The sequence below is a fragment of the Notechis scutatus genome, chromosome 2 (genome assembly GCF_049901735.1).
Source record: "Notechis scutatus isolate UNSWTSFEM ecotype Mainland chromosome 2, rNotScu1.2, whole genome shotgun sequence".
In the NCBI taxonomy this organism is placed as follows: domain Eukaryota; kingdom Metazoa; phylum Chordata; class Lepidosauria; order Squamata; family Elapidae; genus Notechis; species Notechis scutatus.
In genome coordinates this window covers 220469355-220492933 of record NC_142010.1, presented here as the reverse complement: position 1 = coordinate 220492933, position 23579 = coordinate 220469355, and the positions used below count along the sequence as shown (strand labels likewise).

Below are 23579 nucleotides of genomic sequence, written 5' to 3'. Positions count from 1 at the left end.
TATGAAATGGGACTAAATATTCACTTTACAGTAAGGAGTTCAAGCAGAGTTCTGAAGCAATTTAACATCTGATCTGAATGATATTCCCAAAGATGCCTTTTCCAAAAATACAACTGGACTTTCTTGTTTTTTTTCTTTAAAAACATTTCACTTTTCATCCAAGAAGCTTCTTCAGTCTTCATTTATTTATTCTTCATTCAGATCTGAATGATAGTTGCACTTCAGCCAATACGTGTATTTTTGAACATATATATTTTCCAAACCCACTGAAGACATTTTCAAAGATGCTACTTGACAGAATATCTTTGAAAGTGGTTTGTCTTGTGATGAGTGTTTCTGGAGTGCCATGAGGCACAAGTGGTTTTAGCCTCCCAACTGTGCTCCACAATAGATGAGGTTGGTGGAAGATTCATGTAATATGACTGTACAGAATTAAGGTAAAGCCATAATTATGGGACGGACTGCAGCAGAAAACAAGGTCAGCCATCAATCTGATGGAAATTGCAGAATATAAACATTTATAGCCAGAGGATGATACACTTCTCTTTATTTTTACTTTATTTTTAGATATGCAACCTCAACCCTTTGGCAGCTGTCCCTGAAAACTACTGGGCACAGCAATACTTTCCCGCCTTCGCTCTCAGAACATGATGAGAAGTGTCTGAAGCAATCTGAGCAAAAATCTTAGTTTATTTCAAATGTGTCTAATCCTGTTTTTCAATTTTAAACACACTCATAGTAGCTATGAATATAGTTAAGACAGAATGAATCAGACTACCCAACTTTGAAAGCCATAAACAGTTCTAAAATTGAAATCAATCAGAAAAGCATGGATTGATTTGAAAGAAAATTAAATGAAGTCAGCACAAAGTCAACACAATAAAAGTCAAATGGTGGAAACATGAGCTTGGTGAGGTTTGGATGAAAGATTGGGTGACTCTTAGAAATAAGATATTACTTGAACTGCACTGTCATGGTGTAAGAATTGGATGGCACACCTACTTATGGTGTGACAAAATTAAAATGAATACTGACTTTAAGAAACATGTGTTAGGCATGCTATCCTAAGGATTTGGAATAAATATAAAATAAGGCTCTCCCTTAAGATACATCTTTGATTGTCACCTCAGAAAGTTTTCTTCAGAAAAGAAATGATGGTGATAATTCCAAACTGGTGGAATTATGATCAAATAATATATTTTAATCAAGGTGAAACCAATTTTAAGTCAAAAGAAGGATTGGAATCAGAAGGATTCCATGTATGTCACTGGTTGACATATTTACAAATGAAGGAAAAAATTAATGTGTTAGGCAAAAACTGTAACTTTAAATCAGTAAAAAAATTGAATGGAAATTGTATTGTATTGTGTGTTAATGATTAACATGTTATTGTCAAGAGTTATAAAGTGCTGAAATTGAATCTAGAAAATGAATGTGTGAAATATAGTATGATTCAATAGGCAAAGAAGTTTGGGTATAATATAATGATTAACCAATGGTATACAGTAATTTTGATGCTGTGAATTATCATAGAAAAAATTAAAACAGATATATGCTATGCATGAGTGGACTGTTTCTTAGAGGTAGTTCATAGTTTAAAACTCTTTTTTTTATAAAGGGGAGGAGGAAGGATATAATTGTTATTGCACTACTGCACACCTCTGCTGTTGGATAATGATTTCATTATATTTTTTTATTGTTTTCCCCAAGTAAAATAGGATTCCTGATGAGAGAAGATTGAAACAAGGTTAATTTCTGGGAATAATTAAACTGAATAAAGATGGCATAATCAAGCACTCAAAAACAAGAAACAAAGTAGTTAGGCCACACACAAAAAAGGTTGATTGGATTCATTGGAGTGTGGGACAATAACTTATGTGGTATTAACTAACACTAAGTGACTTTGAGTCAGTCACACTGTTTCAGCCTAATCCATCTCACAGAGATAACATGTGCTAAATCATTACCATTAAGCAACAATTTCACATTCTGGAATCCAAATGAAAATATAATTTCATTTAGTTGAACTTTGTCTTGGTGATGTTTGATTTGCAGAAGGACCATTCCTGCCAGTAATCTTTTGTGGAACACAAAGTGAGGGAGAAAGCAAATGCTTACTGTTAAGTCTCATCAATGCAGAGAATGCTTTTAAAAATAAACATACAAACACATAATTTGCTCTCTGGAAAATTACTTTAATGGCAAATAATGAAGAGAAAATTGTTTAAGTGGTAAAAGTAATAGCTGTCACCAGTGATTCATCATCCTAAATTGTGTTTAACAGAAAACTAAGATGCAGTAAAATGCAATCATGTTTCACACTTGTTTGTTTATTACCCAAGACTTATCAATTGCTTCTTCTACCTGCCACAGCCATGAAAACACTACTTTATTTGAAGCAGTAATAGAATGACAACAGCAAGTCCAACTGGAGCTCAGTGGACAATAAGTAAATAATAAATTACCAGAAAAGAAATAACCCAAGTGTGGGATGTTAACAATGAAAATGTTTTTCTTATCTCGTTGTGGTTATAAACCAAACAATTAGCATGTGAGTTTCCACTCTACTCTCTGATTCATCCATCATAGAAATAAACATATTTGCAGACAAGGTTTTACGGGATCAAAATGCCTGAAGATTCTGGATTATTTTATTATATTACTTTATTAATTTATTGTATGATTCCTTTTATTAGTTTTATTGTTTTTTATGAGGTTTTTATATTCTTGTAAGCCGTCTTGAGTTGCCATATGCAAAAGGCAGCGATATACATTTCATAAATCAATAATATGTTTTGCAAAGCATGGTTAGGACAGCTACTTATGCATTCCTGGTATATGCAGATAGGATCCCTGATCAGTGGAAAGAGGAATACAGTTGAGTTCAATATAATAACAAGTGTGTCAAGTCAGAAAGAGCTGAAGATGTGGGTTGTACTAACAAAGGTCATTATTAATTAATGTTTCTTTACTAAGAAATTGTACAATTCCCAAGTGTACAACATTTAGCATAACATTTTCTCATGCTATCCCAAAGGTGATTTTTCAAGAGGCAACTGGACTTTCTGGTTTTTCTTTGAAGACATTTCACTTCTCATCCAAGAAACTTCTTCAGTTCTGACTGAATCTGTGTCTCCAGGGACACCTGAGTAGTGTAAATGGGTGTGGAGCCTTGTTGGAACTGTGACCCTGACAGATAAACCTCAGATAGCCTTAATGACTCTCTAAAAAATGCAAATGACCAGCTGTCTGTAAAGAGTATAATTCCTTCAATTCCCTACCATTTAGTCAGACCTGAGGAAGCTTCTTCGATGAGAAGTGAAATGTCTTCAAAGAGAAACCAAGAAAGTCCAGTTGCCTTTTGAAAAATCTCAGTCATCCTTTAGGCTAGCATGGCCTGGATGACTGAGAATCTCCATATACATTCTCACGCTAGCATGGCTAACTGTAGGAGTCTCTTGGTTGCTAAGAACATTGAAGTTTCTTTCATGTGTGATATTCTTGGCTTTTAAGCACCTAAAGATGTAGTTTAAGGGTGTTCTGAAATGGACCTTGCACATCCCTTCAATATTATTCATCTGTCCATTTCTGAAATAAGTAGGATTGGCTTGGTTGCTCTGCTTTTTTTTCCCCAAAGCAAACCAGACTGTTTCAAAGCTACACAGTCAATGGAACTTAAAATTTTATGCTGTTGTAAAGAGTTTCCCGTCAACTGCTCTTGAAGAGAATGCAAAACAGCTTCTTCAGCCTCTGCTTAATACGTAACAGCTACCCTGAGCATTTCACAAATAAGATCTTGTGTTCCAAACTGGAAGGTGACTTTATCATTGACATATACCCCATGCCCCAAGTTTTTGCAAATGAAGTGCACAGGAGGGGATGGTGACATACACAGTAGATAAAGCCCTCATTTGCTATGAAGCTTTCATTTTAAAGTCTGTATGTTCTGTCCTACTTTTTGATTTCAGTTCAAGCAGGAAAGGGTGGGAAGAATTGGGCTGCCCCTGCTGTTCTCAGTGGGGTTTCCACACTTTGCAACATCACCGTTTTGTCCCCATCTCGTTATCTCTACTTGGGGGGGGGGGAACCTTTATTATTCATGGATGCAAAATCCCCATCTCACACCATCATAAATATTCATAACATTTGCAGCTGTATGCATTCCATTTAACCTTTTGGCAAAGGTTCTTTAGAGAAAAGTTTGGCTAATGAGTAAAGCACATAAGAACTGTAGGCAGGTTTGCCCATTTATACCTGGAGACAAAGTCGCTTTAATATGTATATGTAAAAATGAAGGTGGAAAAAAAATCAAAATAGCAACAGCAGACTTCCTTGGCATGACAGCCATAAGGCTCTCGTTTGTTCTTCTTTAGCATCATCGAGTGAAAGAAATGAGATCTCTTTGCTATCAAGTGTGGTTGCCATCATCTGTGGCAGAGCCAAACCATTGTAGGAGTCAGCTTACAATGGAAATTGCAATTTTTTTATAGGCTCACACCCACATTTATAATTGACTTAGTCATAAAAAGGCTTGATTGGAACTGCTTATTGCAAAATAAAAATAATTTTTTTTAGAAGTATGCAATGAAAAGTGAATACTTGATTGTTTTTTTTTTCAGGACTTTATTTTCTTATGTGAGCATCATTTTTAGATTAAAAATTATTTTAAAACTTTTGAATTACATAATATCCCTTAAGATATAGTAGAACTTCAAAATGATGGATCATTTTGGTGGAAGGTAATTTTTTTAAATCCAAATTTATTTTATTTTTGCCAATATACCTGTTTCAGTTATGTCATTGAAATAAATGGCCTAATTTGTACTAACCCCAGCTTAAGGGAGGAACCCTTGATTTAACAGAGAAATCCGGTTAACAGGAGTTAACTTAGACATAGTTCTATCCAAATCCATTAAATTGAGTTTTGTTAAGCTGGTTTTAATATATGTATATTGTGACACGATTCAAATTATTGAATTCCTTTCTGTTTCTGTGAGGTAGAAAGTTCTATTCTATTTATGAATGCTTTGACTACAATCGTGAGAGAGGGGCTGCAACACCAAAAAGCTTGTATCTTACTGTTCACATTCCAGTGTTAGATGCCAGCATATATAAAGGAATCAAAGAATAGCTGTCCCATTCTATTAACAACTCATCCAACTCAGTACAGACCTGATGCTGCATTTAGCAAGTAAATGAAGATACGTCTTTGATGTTGGCACAAACAGAACAGTTCAGTGGTCCATTTAATCAACACGCCATTCAAACAATATGTGGCAAAAAGAATCAAAACTAGAAGTAGGGATTTTGGCCAAAAACCAGTAGTATTTGGCATGGGAAGAAGTTAAACTTACTGAAAAGACATAAAAGAATTTTTTTGGAGATCAACTATGCTAAATTACAATATCCTTTTTGATTTAATCCTATTAACCTTTCCCTTTGCTTAGTTCAGATCCAATACATATGTTCTCCACAACACTTCTGCATCTCATGTTTAGATCATGGATGAGCAACCAGGAGTGGCAGAACTTGATGGTCTCTCTAGATGACCCCTAAAGCCATACACATTCCACCATGTTTTCTAACATTGGAAAGCTGATAAACTCTGTTACAGATTAAAACAATAATAAAGGTAGGCCTCCCACAATTCCTTCACCACCTCATTCCCACTTCATGTGATGTGAATCTATCCACTTTTTGGAAATAAGCACTTCAACCTTGAGTTTAGGTGACATCAAGAGCCAAAGAAACAATTATTATTGTGTTCAATATTATGTATAACTGGGATTTAAAAAATATAATCAGTGGAGAGTATAACTGGCATAATTTCATAACTTGAGTATTCTGTGTTCATTTAAACCAGCCATTTAAAAAGATTGGTAAACTGTCATAGAGAAAGCTCTATCGATCTTTGAAAAAATGGAAAAAAATCTCTGCAATTTTTTTCTGCACATATTTAAATTTAGTCAGACTCCTAATAATGATTGTGTGTGTGTGTGTGTGTGTGTACGTGTACATGATTCTTATCTAACTGTGAATGGACTCTCTTATGCCCTTTCTGAACAGTAATTTCCTTGTTATGCTGCTAAGGCCTCCTTTCTACTTTCCCTCCAATGGCCTAAGACAAGGTAATGTTGTTAGAGGCCTGAGTAATTTTTAAGACATTTTGAAATTAGGCTAAAACTATTACATTATTTGGTGCAGTCTATGGGAACAGAAATATCAAGGATCTTAACTAGAGAAAAGAGAGAAACAACTTAAATAAAAACATTAAAAATGACCCATTGGAACTATAACCGATCCTATTAAAGCTGAAAAAAATGAGGTTATTATGCTAAGCTAAACCAAGAATATATTATGTATGATCTTAGATTTATACTACCAGAAACAAGAGTTCAGCACATCAGCTCTTTGTACTAAACATGTATCTCTCTCTCTCTCTTTCTCTCCACAGTAGGCTGTCATTCCTAATTTGTAAAGGGAAGTCAAAGCAAGTTATAATTAGTACTTGCTATCCTGTTAACCAATTAAATTTAATAAAAAGCTTTCAAGGAGGTTAATGCTAACATGAATGTAATTAAAGTTTGGATTTGAAAAGATGAAATGTGAGGAAAGATTTCCTTAAGTATACCTTGGTTCAGGGAAGGGGCCTATGGCTTTTAGGAATTTTAATGCACACACAACAGTTGACATTTCAATGGTCCAAGAGTGACAAAACAGAACTACCATTAATAGATAATGAAGCATATTGAACACCAGTTGATAACTTGTTGTAGAGCTGTGCAGTATTTTCTAATACAGTGTTCAAGAATTGGGTGTCAATATTTCAAATCGATTTTAAAAAGTTGGGGAGATCTGTAGCTATGCTACAGACTTTTCTCCACTTTTAAAACTCATTTAGTCCATTAATTTTTAGCTGAAGGAAACTTGAAAAGGGGGTGCCATGCATTGTCTGCCCTGTTTGCAGTCCTTTACATCACCCCAGTCCTCGCTTAGCAAAACATCCTACTTTATTCTGCATGAAATTGCCATTTATCAGAAAAACAAGACAGCACAAATTTAAAACATTGGATTATTTCTATAGTCACAGTCTAGACCAGGGGCAACTTTAAGACTTGTGGACTTCAATTCCAACTTGATCAGGGCAAAACAATAGACGCAATCTACATATACTTCTGTAAAGTCTTTGATTCAGTGGTACACGACAAACTACTAAAACTAAAATCTTATGGTATCTCTGGACAACTGCATAACTGGATAGAAGCATTCCTGTCAAACAGTCAACAAATGGTCAAAATTGGGAGTGTCCTATCAAATTCTGTACCTGTCAATAGTGGTGTCCCCCAAGGCAGTGTTCTAGGACCAACTCTCTTCATACTCTACATAAATGACCTCTGTGATCATATTAAGAGCAACTGCATTCTCTTCGCTGATGATGTAAAACTGTTCAATACCACAGACAATACTGTGGCTACTCTTCAAAAAGATCTTGACTATGTATCAGAATGGTCAAACAAATGGCAACTTCAAATCTCAACAAATAAATGCTCTGTCTTACATATTGGCAAAAAAAAAAATCAGAAAATAAAATACAAACTGAATAGTCAAGACCCTTGTTGATGATCCAAGCTCTGTAAAGGACCTTGGACCTTTACATTAATCATCTCTAATTATCTAAGTGCTGGAGCCCACTGTAACTACATAGCCAAAAAGGCATTAAGAGTTGTTAACCTAATCTTATGTGGCTTTTTCTCTGGTAATATCACACTACTAACTAACACACTACTACTACTAACTAGAGCATACAAAACATTTGCTAGACCAATACTGGAATACAGCTCATCAGTCTGGAACCCACGTTACATATCTGATATTAGCACAGTTGAGAAAGTCCAGAAATATTTCACAAGAAGAGTTCTCCACTCCTCTACTCATTGTAGAATACATTATGCCACCAGACTTGAAATTCTAGACCTAGAAAACCTTGAATTACGCCGTCTTTGGTATGATCTAAGTATGGTATATAAAATCATACATTGCAATGACTTACCTGTCAATGAATACTTCAGCTTCAAGCATAACAACACAAGAGCACACAATAGATACAAACTCAAGGTTAACCGCACCAAACTTGATTGCAGGAAATACGACTTCAGCAACAGAGTGGTCAGTGTCTGGAATACTCTACCTGACTCTGTGGTTTCTTCCCCAAACTCCAAAAACTTTAACCTTAGACTGTCTACTATTGACCTCATCCCTTTCCTAAGAGGTCTGTAGGGGGCGTGCGTAAGCGCACCAATGTGCCTACCGTCCCTGTCCTATTGTTTCTTTTTTTCTTATATGTACCCATTTCATGTATTCATAACTATGTATATACTTATACCTGTTATCTTGTAAGCGATTGACAAATCAAAATAAATAAATAAATAAATAAATAAACTCCTCAGCATTCCAAGCATTACAGAATTGCTCAGTGTTGTATTCCTTGCAGGCTTCCACTCCCCTACAAATATTTAAGATGAAAAAAAAAAAAGCTCCTGAACCAAAGGCATCATTCAGCAAATAAAAATGTAGCCTGAAAGAATTTATTAAAATGATGAAAATCTTTAATTTTTTTATTCAGATATAATTGTACGGACACGTGTATATACAAATACAGACTTTTATGGGTTTGTTTTTTTAACACTTTTTTTTAAATTCATATAATGTAAGCATTTTAAAAACAGCACTCAATAAATAAGTGCAAAGAAACTGCAAAGCAGGGCAGTACAAGGACAGGACCACACTGAGTTGGACTTTCATACCCAGAAGGACACAATCAGTGGTTTCTTTAGGTCATCAAGGGTAACCATGGAAAGCAGATTCTGTAAGCTCATGGGCAACCTCCACTATGCCAGCATCTATTAAACTGTTCAGATAATTGCAGTAAGATTTTGGCAGGGAGATTAGTCTCAAATCTGAAAAACATGGGTGAAGGAATGGCAAAAGTAGGGCACTGCAAGTCAGAAATAGATTTGCCCATTCACTGTTCCACTTTTAATGAGAACTTAAGGGGACTTGGTAGCAGGGAAGAGAAAGAGGAATCTGATGTACAGTAGATGGAAACAAGTTTATTAAATGTACATAACTGGACTTATGGGAAAAAGTATGAAAAATTATTTTTCAAAATTTGCAAAAATTGATTCAGCCACTGCTTTCATAAAATATGTGAAAAAACTCCAAACACACATATTCCCTTGGTAGCTATTATTTCTTTCCTTCATTGGTTATATAGGAAAGAAAATATTTACATATAACCCCCTGCTCCATTTGGTGTTCAATGGAGTGAGGAATCAAGTCACTGTACATTATCACATATGTTGCTGGGAAGGTCCCTTTTTGAAACAATCACCCATGAAAAGAAAGAGGATTAAACAACTAGAAGGGGGAAAAATGTTCTCACAAGAAGGAAGAATAAAATCCCAAGGTGTGAATCCACATGCTAATGAAAACCTAACACCCAAAGAAAAATACCATGGGCTTCCAACAATAGACCATTAACTCCACAGACAAAACATCGATAACCAGATGCTACAATGTTCCAAGTCCTGCCATTGTGAAATCTTGAGAGTGGCTGAATGGCTTTCATGAGTAAATCCTGTATGGGGAGTGACCTGTGGTGGCTACATCTTCAGTAGCCATGATGAGTTTTTGGGGGGATATATTCAGAAGGTGAATTGTTTATTTAAATTTTAATATCACGAAAATCTATTTTCTTCTCACTTACAAAAGACATAATAATCAAATTAATACTTTATTATCAAACACTATGTACAACAAAGGCTGCTAATAATACAGAATTTAAAGAACATAGCATTTTTTTTGTCTTAACTTGTCTTTCCTTCGCCAGCTGAGAAAGTACAGTACAAAACAATATTTCTAAACTAACACAAAATGTTACCTTGTCGTCTATTAAAGGATACACAGTATCCACCACACAGATCAATCCTTATTTCCCTGCTACCCTTTGCAAAGCCCTTAGCAAAACTCGGACTGGATGGCACAGGGCAGACTGTCTGAATTGAGGGAGACCAAATGTTGTATCTCATATTTCATGCTTGTGGACAGGAGCTATTATAAACATACATACTGACAACTTTTTGAAGATGTCAGGACAACACGCACACACACACACATACCCAAGTGGAGAGATTAAAAGAGATTTTCAGGCACTGGCCACATTTGCATGAATGCACCATAAGGCTTGTTTAGCATCAGTGCTCCTTCATGAGCAGCAAACCTTGTTAAATATCAGTTCCAAGTAGATACAATTCATGGCCTGCACATACCATAGAATAAAACTATGGCTTGCTTATGGCTAATTTCTTTGATAAGGAGTTATGATTTGCTTTCAGATGGAACATACAAATGGATGGTTTAGTATCTGCATTGTTCAGAAGTATTTATACTAATCAAGTCTTATGTCTCACTATGTCCTGTGATCATGGTCATTTCTTGCTTAATAAGATTGCCTGATGCCATCAAATATCCGAAGGTCCTGTAAACCTACTGCCAACAAATCTGCATTTGAGGCAGTGTAGCAATTAGCATCTGAACTGTAATTACAGTGTTGCTTTTATTCATTAGATTAGCAGTGACGCCGTGGCAAAGCAAAAGTTTGAATTCACTGTGGTGACAATCTGTGGTTTAGAAAGCGTGCTATTGAGGCAAGTGAGTCCAGCCTTTTATTACTGGTAGATGAACGATGAAAAAACAGCTATAGCCATTGTTAGGACAACAAACACTGTGACTCATATTTGCAATTGGTAGGCTACACTTGTAGGATCTTAATTCGTGTGCAACATTGTCTTTGCCTTGATCACTATTTTCAAGGTCATCCCTTCCTACATATGCACCCAAAATACATATTGAAGAGAGGGGACTGATTGTACTCTGAGGAAATGAAACTTTTTTTTATTTGTGTGCTATATCAGACATCTCTGTGCTTTCAAATACAGCCTAGACTTTGTGGTATCAGGCAAGCCCAGAGCGCCTTATATTTACCATTTTATTCATGCTATTTTTGAATTCTGAAATTCTGCAACTTTTTTTTAAAAAAATGCTTTCTTTTCATAATACAATGAGGAAATTTCAAAATTCTGTCCATTTGCATTATGATTTAGTATTAAACTCCTTTTTTTTCTATCTTGTGAAAATTCAGTGAAGCCTAACCTCATTTTTGTAAAGTTTTGTTCTCACTAATTTTGGGAGACAACTAAGTTTGCTAAGTAGTTTTCATGATCTCTCTTATTTAGTAAATCTAAATTTGGTCTGCCTAAGTTAATGGAATACTATAAAGAAGGCATTTCCTGGTAAATGTTTTATGAGGCTATATCATAGCTGCCTAAGGACTCACTTCTGATTTCAACCGATCAGCATCCCATATTCTTGTCACAAATTACCACATTTTATCATCTTTAAATAGGACAAGCATATATAATTATTTTCAGCATAAGGTATATCTAGATAATGTATTTTCTACTCTAGTGGATTTTTAAAAGCAACAAAATAGTTAAAGGTCTTTGGGAGTCTGTCTATTATCTCCTGCCAATGAAGACATTTACACTAATTTTCAACTGTGTTGGAAAAGAAGAGATGAGATCAATGCCTCAACTTTCACTCTACAGTTCAAATCAATTTTCCTGTACTGTATTCTTCCCATGCAGAACTCCCGTCCACCCTCTATGACAAATGTCCTGGTTCCTTTCTGGCAGCATTTTACTCCAAGAGTTGCCAAACTTTCAAGGAGGCAGAAAAATCCAGGACACTGGGGATTCTGTATTACTCACCAGGTTTACTCCACCCTGAGCTGTTATCAACATAGTATGTATCATTACCCAGAGCTGGATCCAAGGCTACTGGCTACTAAGTCAGCCTTGGGAAAGGTCACTTTATTCACACAGAAAAGGTATCTTAGAGTACAGAAATGCCTTTTTGCATTTGAACAAAAATCACTGTAGCACCATGGTATCTGAGTCAAAAGAAAAGTAATCTGGTGTGCACTATCCACCTAGAGCGATAACAGAGGCACTATCACTCCAACATAGTTTCCTAAACCTGACCTTGCATGTCAGTAGTCACGTTTTTATCCCCTAATGACAGAGCTTCTGTTATGGAGCATAACTTCCACTGTCAAGGACCTTTCAAGGCAGTTGCATACAAATAATATCTCTTTACTTTGAGGAGCCTGTTCAGTGAGATATATCTATTCTTAATATTTTCCCTCCAGTTCTGACATGGTGACACAGTGCATTGCATGATCGTCTTACAGTGCTGAACAAGGAGAAATAAATATTTTATTGAAAAGAGTAAAAAATTTCTCTTGTTTTTCCCCCCAAATAACTTCCTTATTCTTCAACTAACTGCATCTCCTATTATTCTTCCTTCTCCATATACAGATGGCCCAATGAATTAACTAGGCAGTATCTTAAAGAGAGGCTGCAGAGGAAAGTAAGAATCACTAGTGTCAATATTGAAATTTGGCATTTTCATTTGGAGTCCATTCATTTTAGAAGGGATCAAGGAAAGCCAGGGAAAAGCTTGGGAGTAGGAAGAGGTCTAGTTAATTCCCCTTCAATTTTTGCTCAAAGTTCAGGTTGCAGAGGAGAGAAAGGGAGAAGACGGGGAAAGGAGAACAAACCAACATCTGCAAACCAATACAAAGTCCCGTTGTTGGGATGAGCAGTTAAGTGGATCTTTGATGTTCCGAGATCCTGAAGTTGACTGTGGCAGCTTGCTGGAATATGTGCTATAACGTCAAAAGCATTGCTAGAAGGAACAGTAGAGTTGTGAAAGGCTGACTGGATATCCTTAAGGTCTGAGCTGCATTCTCACCACGGGATGGCTCAGCTGATTCATGTACCGTATCATCTGTTCAAACAGAAAGCACAATTTGTATTTTTTTTCCTCCAAAGATAAAGACAACACACACATACACACACATTATTTTAAAGCTTTTTAATAGTTCCTTGGTCAAATACTATGTGTTGCACTTTAAAAAAAACTTAATGAATCTAGAAGGAACACTGGTTGAAATGTTGGACATCGTTCTCTCAATTAGTTTTAGATTTTTATTTGTTTTGTGTAGTTTGTGTACAGAAAATCAACAAATGTCCAAATGATGATTTACCAGTTACGAAACAATTCCAAAATTTCTGCCAGTAAAATCTGGCTACATACAATTTTAAACGAAGAGAGTTGTAGGAAGGAGAAGAGGGTTGTAGGAAGATCAGAGATCTTGTTTAAGAGAACAATTATATCAATGCACATTGTTTTCTTAAAATATAGAATATTATGATTTTGTTAGAAAAATGGGAAAGTGAAAGCAATTAAGCAGAGAGATGAAAAGCTGCTGTAGCTGCCTATCAGTAGACAACAACATAAACTCTGAAATTATACCATATTTAAACAGATGACACATCATTTAAGAAAGCAGCAAAAACCACATAATAAAGATATTCAGTGAGGGCGAGATGGCCACAAGTAGGAATTATGCAGAATATCTTATTCTGTTTTTTGACATTTCTAAGAAATAGTGGTACAGAGTCTTTCCATCTCTCTCTTGGAGAATGCTTAAGAAGAATGCTTAGAAGTAAGAACAAAAATCCAGATGGTCTTTTTCAGTATAAATCAGTTTTCCATAGCACCTAACTTGTAAAGTAGGAAAATGCTTACCTAGAAAAATGTTATCTATGATTAAGATTTATAACTATCAAGAGACAGTGAACTTAATTGTAAAGTCGCTATGTTCCCTCTCCTAAACCAAATTCATTTTTATATTTATGAGCAAATGCATCCAAATTGTCATAATTATTTCTAAAAGTTTCACAGTTGTTTATATATCAAAATGGTAACATAAAACAATATCTAACCTTAAAAACATATACAGCTTATAGTACATGATTAAGAAAAAATATCTTGATGTTGGAAACATTCAGTTTAGACACCAGGAATGTCTCTTTCAGGAATATGAGCATCACAATTCCCTGAACATACATCTTTCAATATGTAAAATGAAGGCTCTGGCTATTTGATCGTATAACAAACTTTAGAGTATTCCTTTGAAAACTTCTTCCTACTCTTTTTTGGGAGTTATCTTAGGTTCTGAATTTCTGTCATTTCTCTTTGCCAGAGGGTCTCTGCCTTGGATTCACTCCTTGTCAGCTTCTCTCTTCATCAGAGGGACTTTTGTTTGCCTGCTGTCCCTTCAGTTTCCTTCATCTGAGAACCTCTGCCTTAACCTTGTTTGACTTCCTCTGTAGGCCTCAGGTAGCTCTAGAACAGGACACTCAGAAATCAAGAAATTGATTTTCTCCCCAGTAGGAAGAATGGGGAGACATGGAGAACATGACCTTGATGTAAAGAGAATGTTTAAAGCAGCACAATGTCCAGAGAAATATGCAAAATTGTATCGAAATTGTATCTAACTAAATTTTTACAATATTTTTATTTTTAAAATAGAACCAGAAGGCACACAAATAAATCTTCATTGAGATCAGCTTCACTTGCTCTTATTTAATAATACGTATTGTATCTACAATACACTATTAACATAAATGTGCCAAGAATATTACCATATCCAATTGTCCATCTTTTAACCTGAAATCAATTTTATATTATTCATAATTACTTATTACATATTACTGCAAAATACAGTGCATATATTTTTCTCTAGGACATTGTAAAATTCTGTCCAAAATGCATCTATATATTGGGGCAGGGTAGCAACTAGATAAATTACATTTAAATTCTTATGGAAAACATATATGTGTGTGTGTGTCTTTTAGGTATATATCCTATTTTTTCCCCTTACATATTCTTGAATAGAAACACCAAAAAATGGGGTGGGAATGGGATTAGGATAACTGTGTTTTCAAATGAGGTGCCATGTTTGAATAAGCAGATTGTCATGGAAAAAGCATACTTTTTTGCAACACCATAAAAGAGAATTCTAGCATTAGCAAATTAGATATACCATAAGCAATATTAGTGCTGCAAGAAATGAGTAAAAGCAGAATAATTTTACCGTGCAAACCATGCAAAGACAAAGAAAGAAACACAAAAGCTCCACAAAGAGAGAGGCATTTGTTAAAAGAGAGTCTCTAAGCATACTAACCTGCTGGTTCTAATGAATTTTCTACTTTGTCGTTAACATCGAAAACACGATCATGAACACCTATAGTTTTCATACAGTTGTCTATAACAAAAATAGAGATAACAGCCAAATAAGTTAGTGAGACACCCTTAAAATCCCCATTTTCCTTTTTTTTTTCTTTTGCTGCTGTCTTCATGTCTGATTTCTATTTCTATTATAGGCATATATTTATAACTTAACTGTGGCCTGCTTTGAAACACCACAGTAGTTTTCTTTTTGGTACCACAATTAAGAAACAACAAGTTAGCAACTGATGCATATGGAAAACAAATAAGAAAACTGCTTTGTGAAAAATGATTAAAAGATATGGCAAAAACAAAAAAAAGTGATGCTGAAAAGAAGAGATACCACATAGGATTTTAAAAGTTAAAAGAAGTTTATACTGATGTTTACTGAACCGACGCATGCACTAAGTAAAGCCACCCTCTAAAGCAAGGCATAAAGCACTTACTTGCAGGCCGTACAAAGACTTTCAGCTTTAAACAGGCTCTTCTTCCATTATCAGGGATTGCAGATGCTGAAAAAGAAATAGGACATTTCAGAGCATAGTTATTTCTTCATCTTAAGGAACAACATCCAACATTCTTCTTTTCCTTCAGTATGTAATCACAGCACAATCTACATATTATCGGGGAATAAACAAATAACAAACAAAAATTCTAAATATCCAGTGTTTTGTATTTTTATATATTATTACTTTATGTTATTCATTTATTTTGCTTTCCTCCCAAAAAGTAGGAGTGAAAACAGCACTGATAAGCCAAATTTTCTATCTCTTAACATCAATGTATATAAATAACAAATAAGGCTAAGTTGGTGGTCTTTCCTTGGGAGCCCAAAATTCACAAATTGTCCACTTTAGCCAGAAGATAATAGCGATATGGTCTCCCTTAAGTTGTTGAACTGTAACTCTGATGAACCTTTACTTTTGGTTATGTTGGCTTATAGTCCTGGGAATATTTGATTGGATTTATCCTGCTTCAGTTAAAACACAAAACTTGGATAGAAATAAGTTCCTCACATCTGCTTTACAGATATGGAATGGACTCTACATGGCACAATATGCCACATCAAAGAAGTCACATTGTGAATGGGTCTATAGAAAATGGCAATTTGAATGCAACAGTGGAACAGCAGAATAGGTCTCTACATAGCTTGAATAAAAATACATTCATGATGCATACATCTGTTTAATATGTTGCATTTTGTTTCAGAAACTAAATCAAGGCTTCATTGGGAGCTTTCATTGCAGCATTAAAAAGAAATTAACCTAATAGGATTTGCATGCATGTGAGAAAGTTTTTTTTAACAAATATTTTAATTTTTCTGCAGCTATGAAAAATACTTGAAAGGTTTGTTTTGAAAATTGGGTTAGGATGAGCAAAGTACACCTGCCCCAAGCAACTTCCCTTGTATGGCTGCTTCAAAGGCTATCTTTGATTTTTTTTTTCCTTCATGCATAACTGCTATTCTTCACTATTGGATCAGACAAAACAATTATCTACGCATGGATATATTCATAAAAATCACAAGGTTTAAAGCATCCTTATGAGCCTTCCAAAGGAAATGGCTGTTCAAGTAGGGGTATTTCTCTTTCGCCCTACTGTTTTTGGCTCTGATCTTGTCCACTTTGGCCTTTAATGTAACAATACAGAATTGAAAACTGAATATAGAGTTAGTTCTTGCCTTACAACAGTTGTTTTAGTTACAAAACCTAAAATGAACACCTAACATCAAAAATGTCATCAAAAAAGCACAACAAAGAATGTTCTTTCTGCACCAACTCAGAAAGCTCAAACTGCCCAAGGAGCTGCTGATACAGTTCTACAGAGAATTATCGAGTCTGTCATCTGCACCACTATAACTGTCTGGTTTGGTTCTGCAACCCAACAGGATAGACACAGACTTCAGAGGATAATTAGGACTGCAGAAAAAACAATTACTATCAACCTGCTTTCAATCGAGAACCTGTATGCTGCACGAGTCAAAAAGAGGGCTGTGAAAATATTTACAGATCCCTCACATCCCGGACATAAACTCTGTTTCAACTCCTTCCCTCAAAATGATGCTATAGAGCACTGCACACCAGAACAACTAGACACAAGGACAGTTTTTTCCATCATTCTGCTAAACAAATAATTCCCTCAACACAGTCAAACTATTTACTAAGTCTACATTACTATTACTATTAATCCTTCCATCCTTCCTTTCACCCATCTTTCCACTTATGACTCTATGACTGTAACCTTGTTGCTTGTATCCTTACAGTTTATATTGAGTGTTTCCTAGTATGATTTGATTGCTTATTGTACCCTATGACTATTATTAAGTAGTGTATCTTATGATTCTTGTCTCTTGACGAATGTATCTTTTCTTTTTTGTAAATTGAGAGAATTTACACCAAGACAAATTCCTTGTGTGTCCAATCACACTTGACCAATAAAGGAATTCCATTCTATTCTGTTCTGTTCTGTTCTATTCTATTCTTTGAAGTTACAACTGCACTGGAAAATGTGACTTATGACCATTTTTTTCACATTTATGATTGTTGCAGCATCCTCATGGTCACATAATCAAAATTCAGATGCTTGGCAACTGATTCGTATTTATTATGGTTGCAGGGTCCCCTGGATCATGTGATCAACTTTTTTGTAACCTTCTGAATCTAAGTCAATGGGGAAACCAGACTGACTTAACAACTGTGTTAGTAACTTAACAACTGCAGTGATTCACTTAACAACTGTGGCAAGAAGGGTCATAAAATGGGATAAAACTCACTTAAAATATGTCAGTAACAGAAAGGTTGGGCTCAATTATGGTCATAAATCAAGGACTATCTCTAGCTGCTGATTCTAAAAACAAGCAGTCATAGATTATACTCTTGAGTTTATATTATTTATCTACCTACAGTGACAAATAACAGAAAATTATAAATCTGTTCTATTTAAAATTGAATGTGGTGCCTTTGCTAAATCTTCTCTTATAAACTCCCTGGGCTTAAGCTCTATGCATAACTTAGCTGATCTGGAATAAAGATTCTAAGTAAGCTGTTTGTCTGACTTGGACATTCCAAGAGATTGTGATTTATCCACATAAGAAAAATTAACTTTCCTTGTATTTTTCAGCAAAAGCATTTGATGGTTTGGGCCATTATTGTAAGAGCTTGTGTCCAAGTATTATACTAACCTAAACAAATGTATCTATCTATGCAATTGCTAAGACTCACTACTGACTTGATGGCACACAATCAATCATAACAATGTAAAATGTGTATGTATTGATAAATAAATTATTCCTGACAATACTGAGGTTGAACAGGACTTTTCAATCAGCAGACACATTCTTCAACCCTTTATTACGATATGGGGAATTCCTTCCCTTCCAGTCGGGAAAATATGATTCAGTTACCATATTGTTCCAGGAGTAAAGGTAGTAGAGGGATTTTATCACTAAATGTCTTGGTAAGAGATATTGCTATAATAGTTTAGAAGTTTGAACTTTTTATCAGGGATTATATATAGGTTATTTAACTTGGAGGCTTTTATTTAACCTGATGTGCAATTATAATTGATTTTTTTAAAAAGATGCTTTTGAATATTACAAATAATGTCTGTTACTATATGACTGTGTTTGATCATAAATTAATGTATGTGATATGTCATTAATGGTTTGCCAATATTTATAGTTTTATTTATTTAATTGAACCTACTATACAGTAAAGCAAAATGAATTATGATTGTATATCATCCAGATAATAGGCTACCAAAGATTGGAGATAGAATAGTGTACTTGGAATACAGAGATAACACAATTACTAATTAAGATCAATTGTTGAGGATTGTTGTATAAATTTAAGAAGGCCACCGAGAGGATGCTCCAAAAATAATAAATGTTATGATGATGGCACAAAGAAGGGAACAATATGTACAATCTACTTGACTTGGTGAAAATTGCACTGTCCCATGAAGACTGAGAAAATACGTTGATAAATAGTTCTGAACATTCTTATTAGTCTCATATGTGAACTTAAGGTTGATAATCATTGGTTTGTGTGTACAGCCAGGCAATACTCCACATATTAAATTTCAAGGAAGGTAGGACTTACAGGGATTTAAGAGGTAACTTGCTTAAAAATGATATGCTACTTTATAAAAAATTGTTCATATTGCAGTGCTATATTTCAGTTTTTGATGCTAATTTGAAAAGCACATACGAGGGCTATCCACAAAATAGATTACATTTTCGTCTGTAGCAAGAAGGGGCAGAGCTAGCCATCTTTGGTCTGTGCGTCCGCCACTCAGTCTGCATCTAGTCGTGCTAGTGGGAGGTTCGTATCGTTGCCCGTTATTTCACAGCAAACGTTTGAAATGTGTGCTGCAATTGAAAATCCCGCGAGTTGTGAGGTGCGATCAGTGATAAGGTTTTTGTTGGCAAAAACCCATAAACTGATTGAAATTTTTCAGCAACTGTGTGAAATGTACGGGGACAACATCATCACTGAAGGTGGAGTGCGCCAATGGTGCGTTAAGTTTACAAATGGCCGAACTAACGTTCATGATGAACAGCGGAGTGGACGTCCAAGCATTGTGACTGATGAACTGGTCGCGAAAGTCGATGACAAGATTCGTGAAAACCACCGTTTCACAGTAACTGAACTTTTGCTTAGTTTTCCACAAATTTCACGCAGTTTGTTGCATGAAATTGTTACACAAAAGCTAGGCTACCCATCTTTGTGCAAGATGGGTGCCAAAAATCCTGACAGAAAACCACAAGAGTCAGCGTATGGCTGCATCATTGACATTTCTGTACTCTTACGACAAAGATGGAGATTCATTTCTTGATCGAATCATAACTGGAGACGAGACTTGGGTCAAACATGTGAACAGCCAGAGCAAATTGCAGTCTATGCAGTGGGGGCACACAAATTCCCCCCAAAAAACAAGAAAATGTTTGCAAATGTTCTCTGCAAGGAAGATTATGGCGACTGTTTTTTGGGATAGGCAAGGTATGCTTCTTATCGATTTTCTGGAACATGGTGCAACAATAAACTCTGTGAGGTATTGTGAAACGTTGCAAAAACTAAGAAAAGCAATTCAGAACAAGCGTAGAGGAAAGTTAAGCTCAAAAATTTTGTTTTTGCATGACAATGCCTGACCACACACAGCAAATCGCACCGAGAAGTCCTGAATACTTTCAAGTGGGAGATTTTTCCTCATCCGCCCTACAGCCCACTTGTTTCCGAGGATGAAGACCTGGCTTGGAACACAGTGATTTGATGACGACGCGGAACTGCGGGCGGGCGTGACTGACTGGCTCAAATCTCAGGCGGCTGAATTTTATGACAATGGAATTACAAAGCTTGTTCACCGCTATGATAAGTGCCTCAATTTGTTCGGTGAATATGTTGAAAAGTAGTATTTAAGTGTCACTTTCAAGTGTATATAATAAAAATTTTTTCCTACACTTTGTTTTTTTTCTATCGCAAAACGTAATCTATTTTGTGGATAGCCCTCGTAGATATAGACAGAATCAGGAACTCTTTTGAGCACTGATTTAAAGACATATTTGGTCGCAAATGACAAAATATTGGGTTAAGAGGGGAAAAAAATCCAAGACAAAAAAAGATTAAGAGGCATAAGAAGTCTGCCTCTTTTAATCATAAACAAAATTGCACAATGTGACTCAGTTTTAAGTCATATTCAAAGACAAATACTTAAGAAGTGCTAACAGCTGGCTTCCCTGTGTGCTCTCAATAAATCAAATATGGGGGAAGCCTTTACTGACATTTATTGTAAAGAATGTGTTACAGGGCAGAGTATTGCACTCTGTGGAGGCATGCAGGAAACTGGCCCCCTTCCAGAGGCCTCTGATGAATATACAAATCATATTCAAGATAGATTATGTGGCTTAATAAAATAGAAATATCATGTTCTCTACCTAACAGGGATACAGGTATAGAAGAAACTTCCTCATTATCTTAAATGGCCAAAATGTGTGATTCTTTCTATCCCATTTTGTCTTTTAATTGCCTTTACAAATGACACCAAAAAGCATAAAAGCATATTCAAAGGCAGGATGTCAATTTTTATGCTTATACATTGGAAGCTGTGCCTTTCCAAAGCAGTATATAATAATCCATTGTACAGCAGATTTTTTTTCTTTGACAAAACAGCAAGGCAAGAATTTCCATAAACTTGCTTTCAGACTACAAATTATTTTTCTTATAATGAAAAGCTCCAAATACAATTCTAACTTTTACAACCACAGAAAAAGTTTTAAAAATTGTGATGATTATTACATATAGTCACCCCAAATAGTGAAACTCTCTTGTAACTAAATTTACTACCAATCATTAATAAAACTAGCTCAAAAGGATCTTAATGTAACATTCCTTAACTTAGAAAGTTCAAACTGCCCAAGGAGCTGCTTATACAGTTCTACAGATGAATTGTTGAGTCTGTCATCTGCATCTCTATAACTGTCTGGTTTGGTTCTGCAACCCAACAGGACAGACACAGACTTCAGAGGATAATTAGGACTGCAGAAAAAACAATTACTACCAACCTGCCTCCAATCGAGAACCTGTATACTGCATGAGTCAAAAAGAGGGCTGTGAAAATAGTTACAGACCCCTCACATCCTGGACATAAATTGTTTCAACTCCTACCGTCAAAATGACAATATAGAGCACTGCACACCAGAACAACTAGACACAAGAATGGGCATTGGTAGAAGTTACCATGAATGCAGTCTGTTCTGTTGAATTGTTCTGTTGAACTGCCTCTCTAGGACGGCATGTCTGTGCTTCTCTGCCCTCAACTCAGCCTGAGTTGCCTTCTTAGAGGCTAGAGCCTTAGCTTTGATTTTAGCAGCCACCTCCCTCTGGACTGATTGGGTGCGTTGCCTATGTCTTTTTCTCTTATTGGGCTTAAGAGACTGTTCCATTGGGGGGGAAAGCTCTGCCTGAGCCTTATCTTGATCCATTTGTAGAAGAAAGGCTCTTGTGTTGGAAAGAAACAGTTTAGCAATTTATATTAAGTCTTTTATGGCATAAAATGACCCCCGGGCTTACAAAATGGTCGCTCACCTCATGGTGGAAGGCTTCAATCCAAGATGGCCACTGACTAGGGGAAACAGGCTCCGAGATCAAAGAATCGCTCCTTAGGCTATAAAGAGCCCCGAGCGAAGTCAGCAAAGGAAAACGCAGCCGCCAGCCACACTGGCTGGCGCTGTTATCGGTTTGCCAATCATTTTTACGATTGCTAAAACCGCAGGCATGGGGAAGGTCTCCAGACGCTGCCCAGCTTGCCTGCACAGCGCTCTGGCAACGTTGCTCCCAACATTGCAGAAGAGAGAGCCCTGCTCTCCTGGAAGATCCCAGGGAGCTGCTTGAAGCAAGGAAAAAAGTACTGAAGATTGCTGGTGATTGCTATCTAACAGAACGCTTTCAGAGACACAGCTACTGACTGAAAGGAGCTGAGTCAAAAGCTGGGGTCTCTCCCGGGGGCTGGCTTTTATATCTTAGTACAGACTCAGCTAAATGACATCATAGGAAGGAGTCAACCATCCTGGGCTTTCGATGCAGCATGGAGGAGAACAGTTTTTTTCCCTACGCCATCACTCTGTTAAACAAATAATTCTCTCAACACTGTCCAACTATTTACAAAGTCTGAATTACTATTACTATTAATCTTCTCATTGTTCCTATCAAACATCTCCTCCAATATATGAGTGTATGACTGTAACTTTGTTGCTTGTATCCTTACAATTTATATTGAGTGTTTCCTAATATGATTTTGATTGCTTATTTGTACCCTATGACTATCATTAAGTGTTGTACCTTATGATTTTTGTTATGTACACTGAGAGCACATGCACAAAAGACAAATTTCTTGTGTGTCCAATCACACTTGGCCAATAAAGAATTCTCTTCCCTTCCCTTCCCTTCCCTTCCCTTCCCTTCCCTTCCCTTCCCTTCCCTTCCTTTCCTTTCCTTTCCTTTCCTTTCCTTTCCTTTCCCTTCCCTTCCATTCCTAAATGTTGCTTAGATTCCAAATGGTTGATAAATTCCCAACTAATAAAGGAGAATATTTGTAGCTCAGAATTGAAATGAGGGATCCTTGGTCCTCTCTGAACTTAGTTGCTTTCTTGCAGATATTTCATTACCCAAACTAGGTAACATAATCAGTGATAGTTGACGATGTTACCTAGTTTGGGTAATGTAATGTCTGTAAGAAAACAACCAAGTCAGAGAGCAACCAAGACCCGTCAGATTCCCAATTGAACTTCCTTACAAATTAATTTGAACACCAAATAAAAAATGATTATCTTATTTCATCTCTTCCAATCACTGTATATTTTACTATTACACTCTTAATACATTCAT

General features: G+C 35.9%; 1 protein-coding gene across 2 annotated transcripts in view; it reads right to left on the bottom strand.

Moving 5' to 3' along the window:
• Positions 1-11096: 11096 nt before the first annotated feature.
• The window catches only part of EFNA5 (ephrin A5), a 214438-nt gene continuing 201955 nt past the window's right edge, over positions 11097-23579 (bottom strand). The window contains exons 3-5 of one of the 2 annotated variants that reach the window (XM_026672979.2): positions 15645-15710; positions 15155-15235; positions 11097-12909 (exon numbers count right to left, since the gene is read on the bottom strand). In XM_026672979.2, the coding sequence (XP_026528764.1) occupies positions 12788-12909; positions 15155-15235; positions 15645-15710 (269 nt within the window). In that variant the 3' untranslated portion in view covers positions 11097-12787. The remainder of the gene's footprint in view (positions 12910-15154; positions 15236-15644; positions 15711-23579) is intronic. The other variant, XM_026672988.2, reaches the window with a different exon arrangement.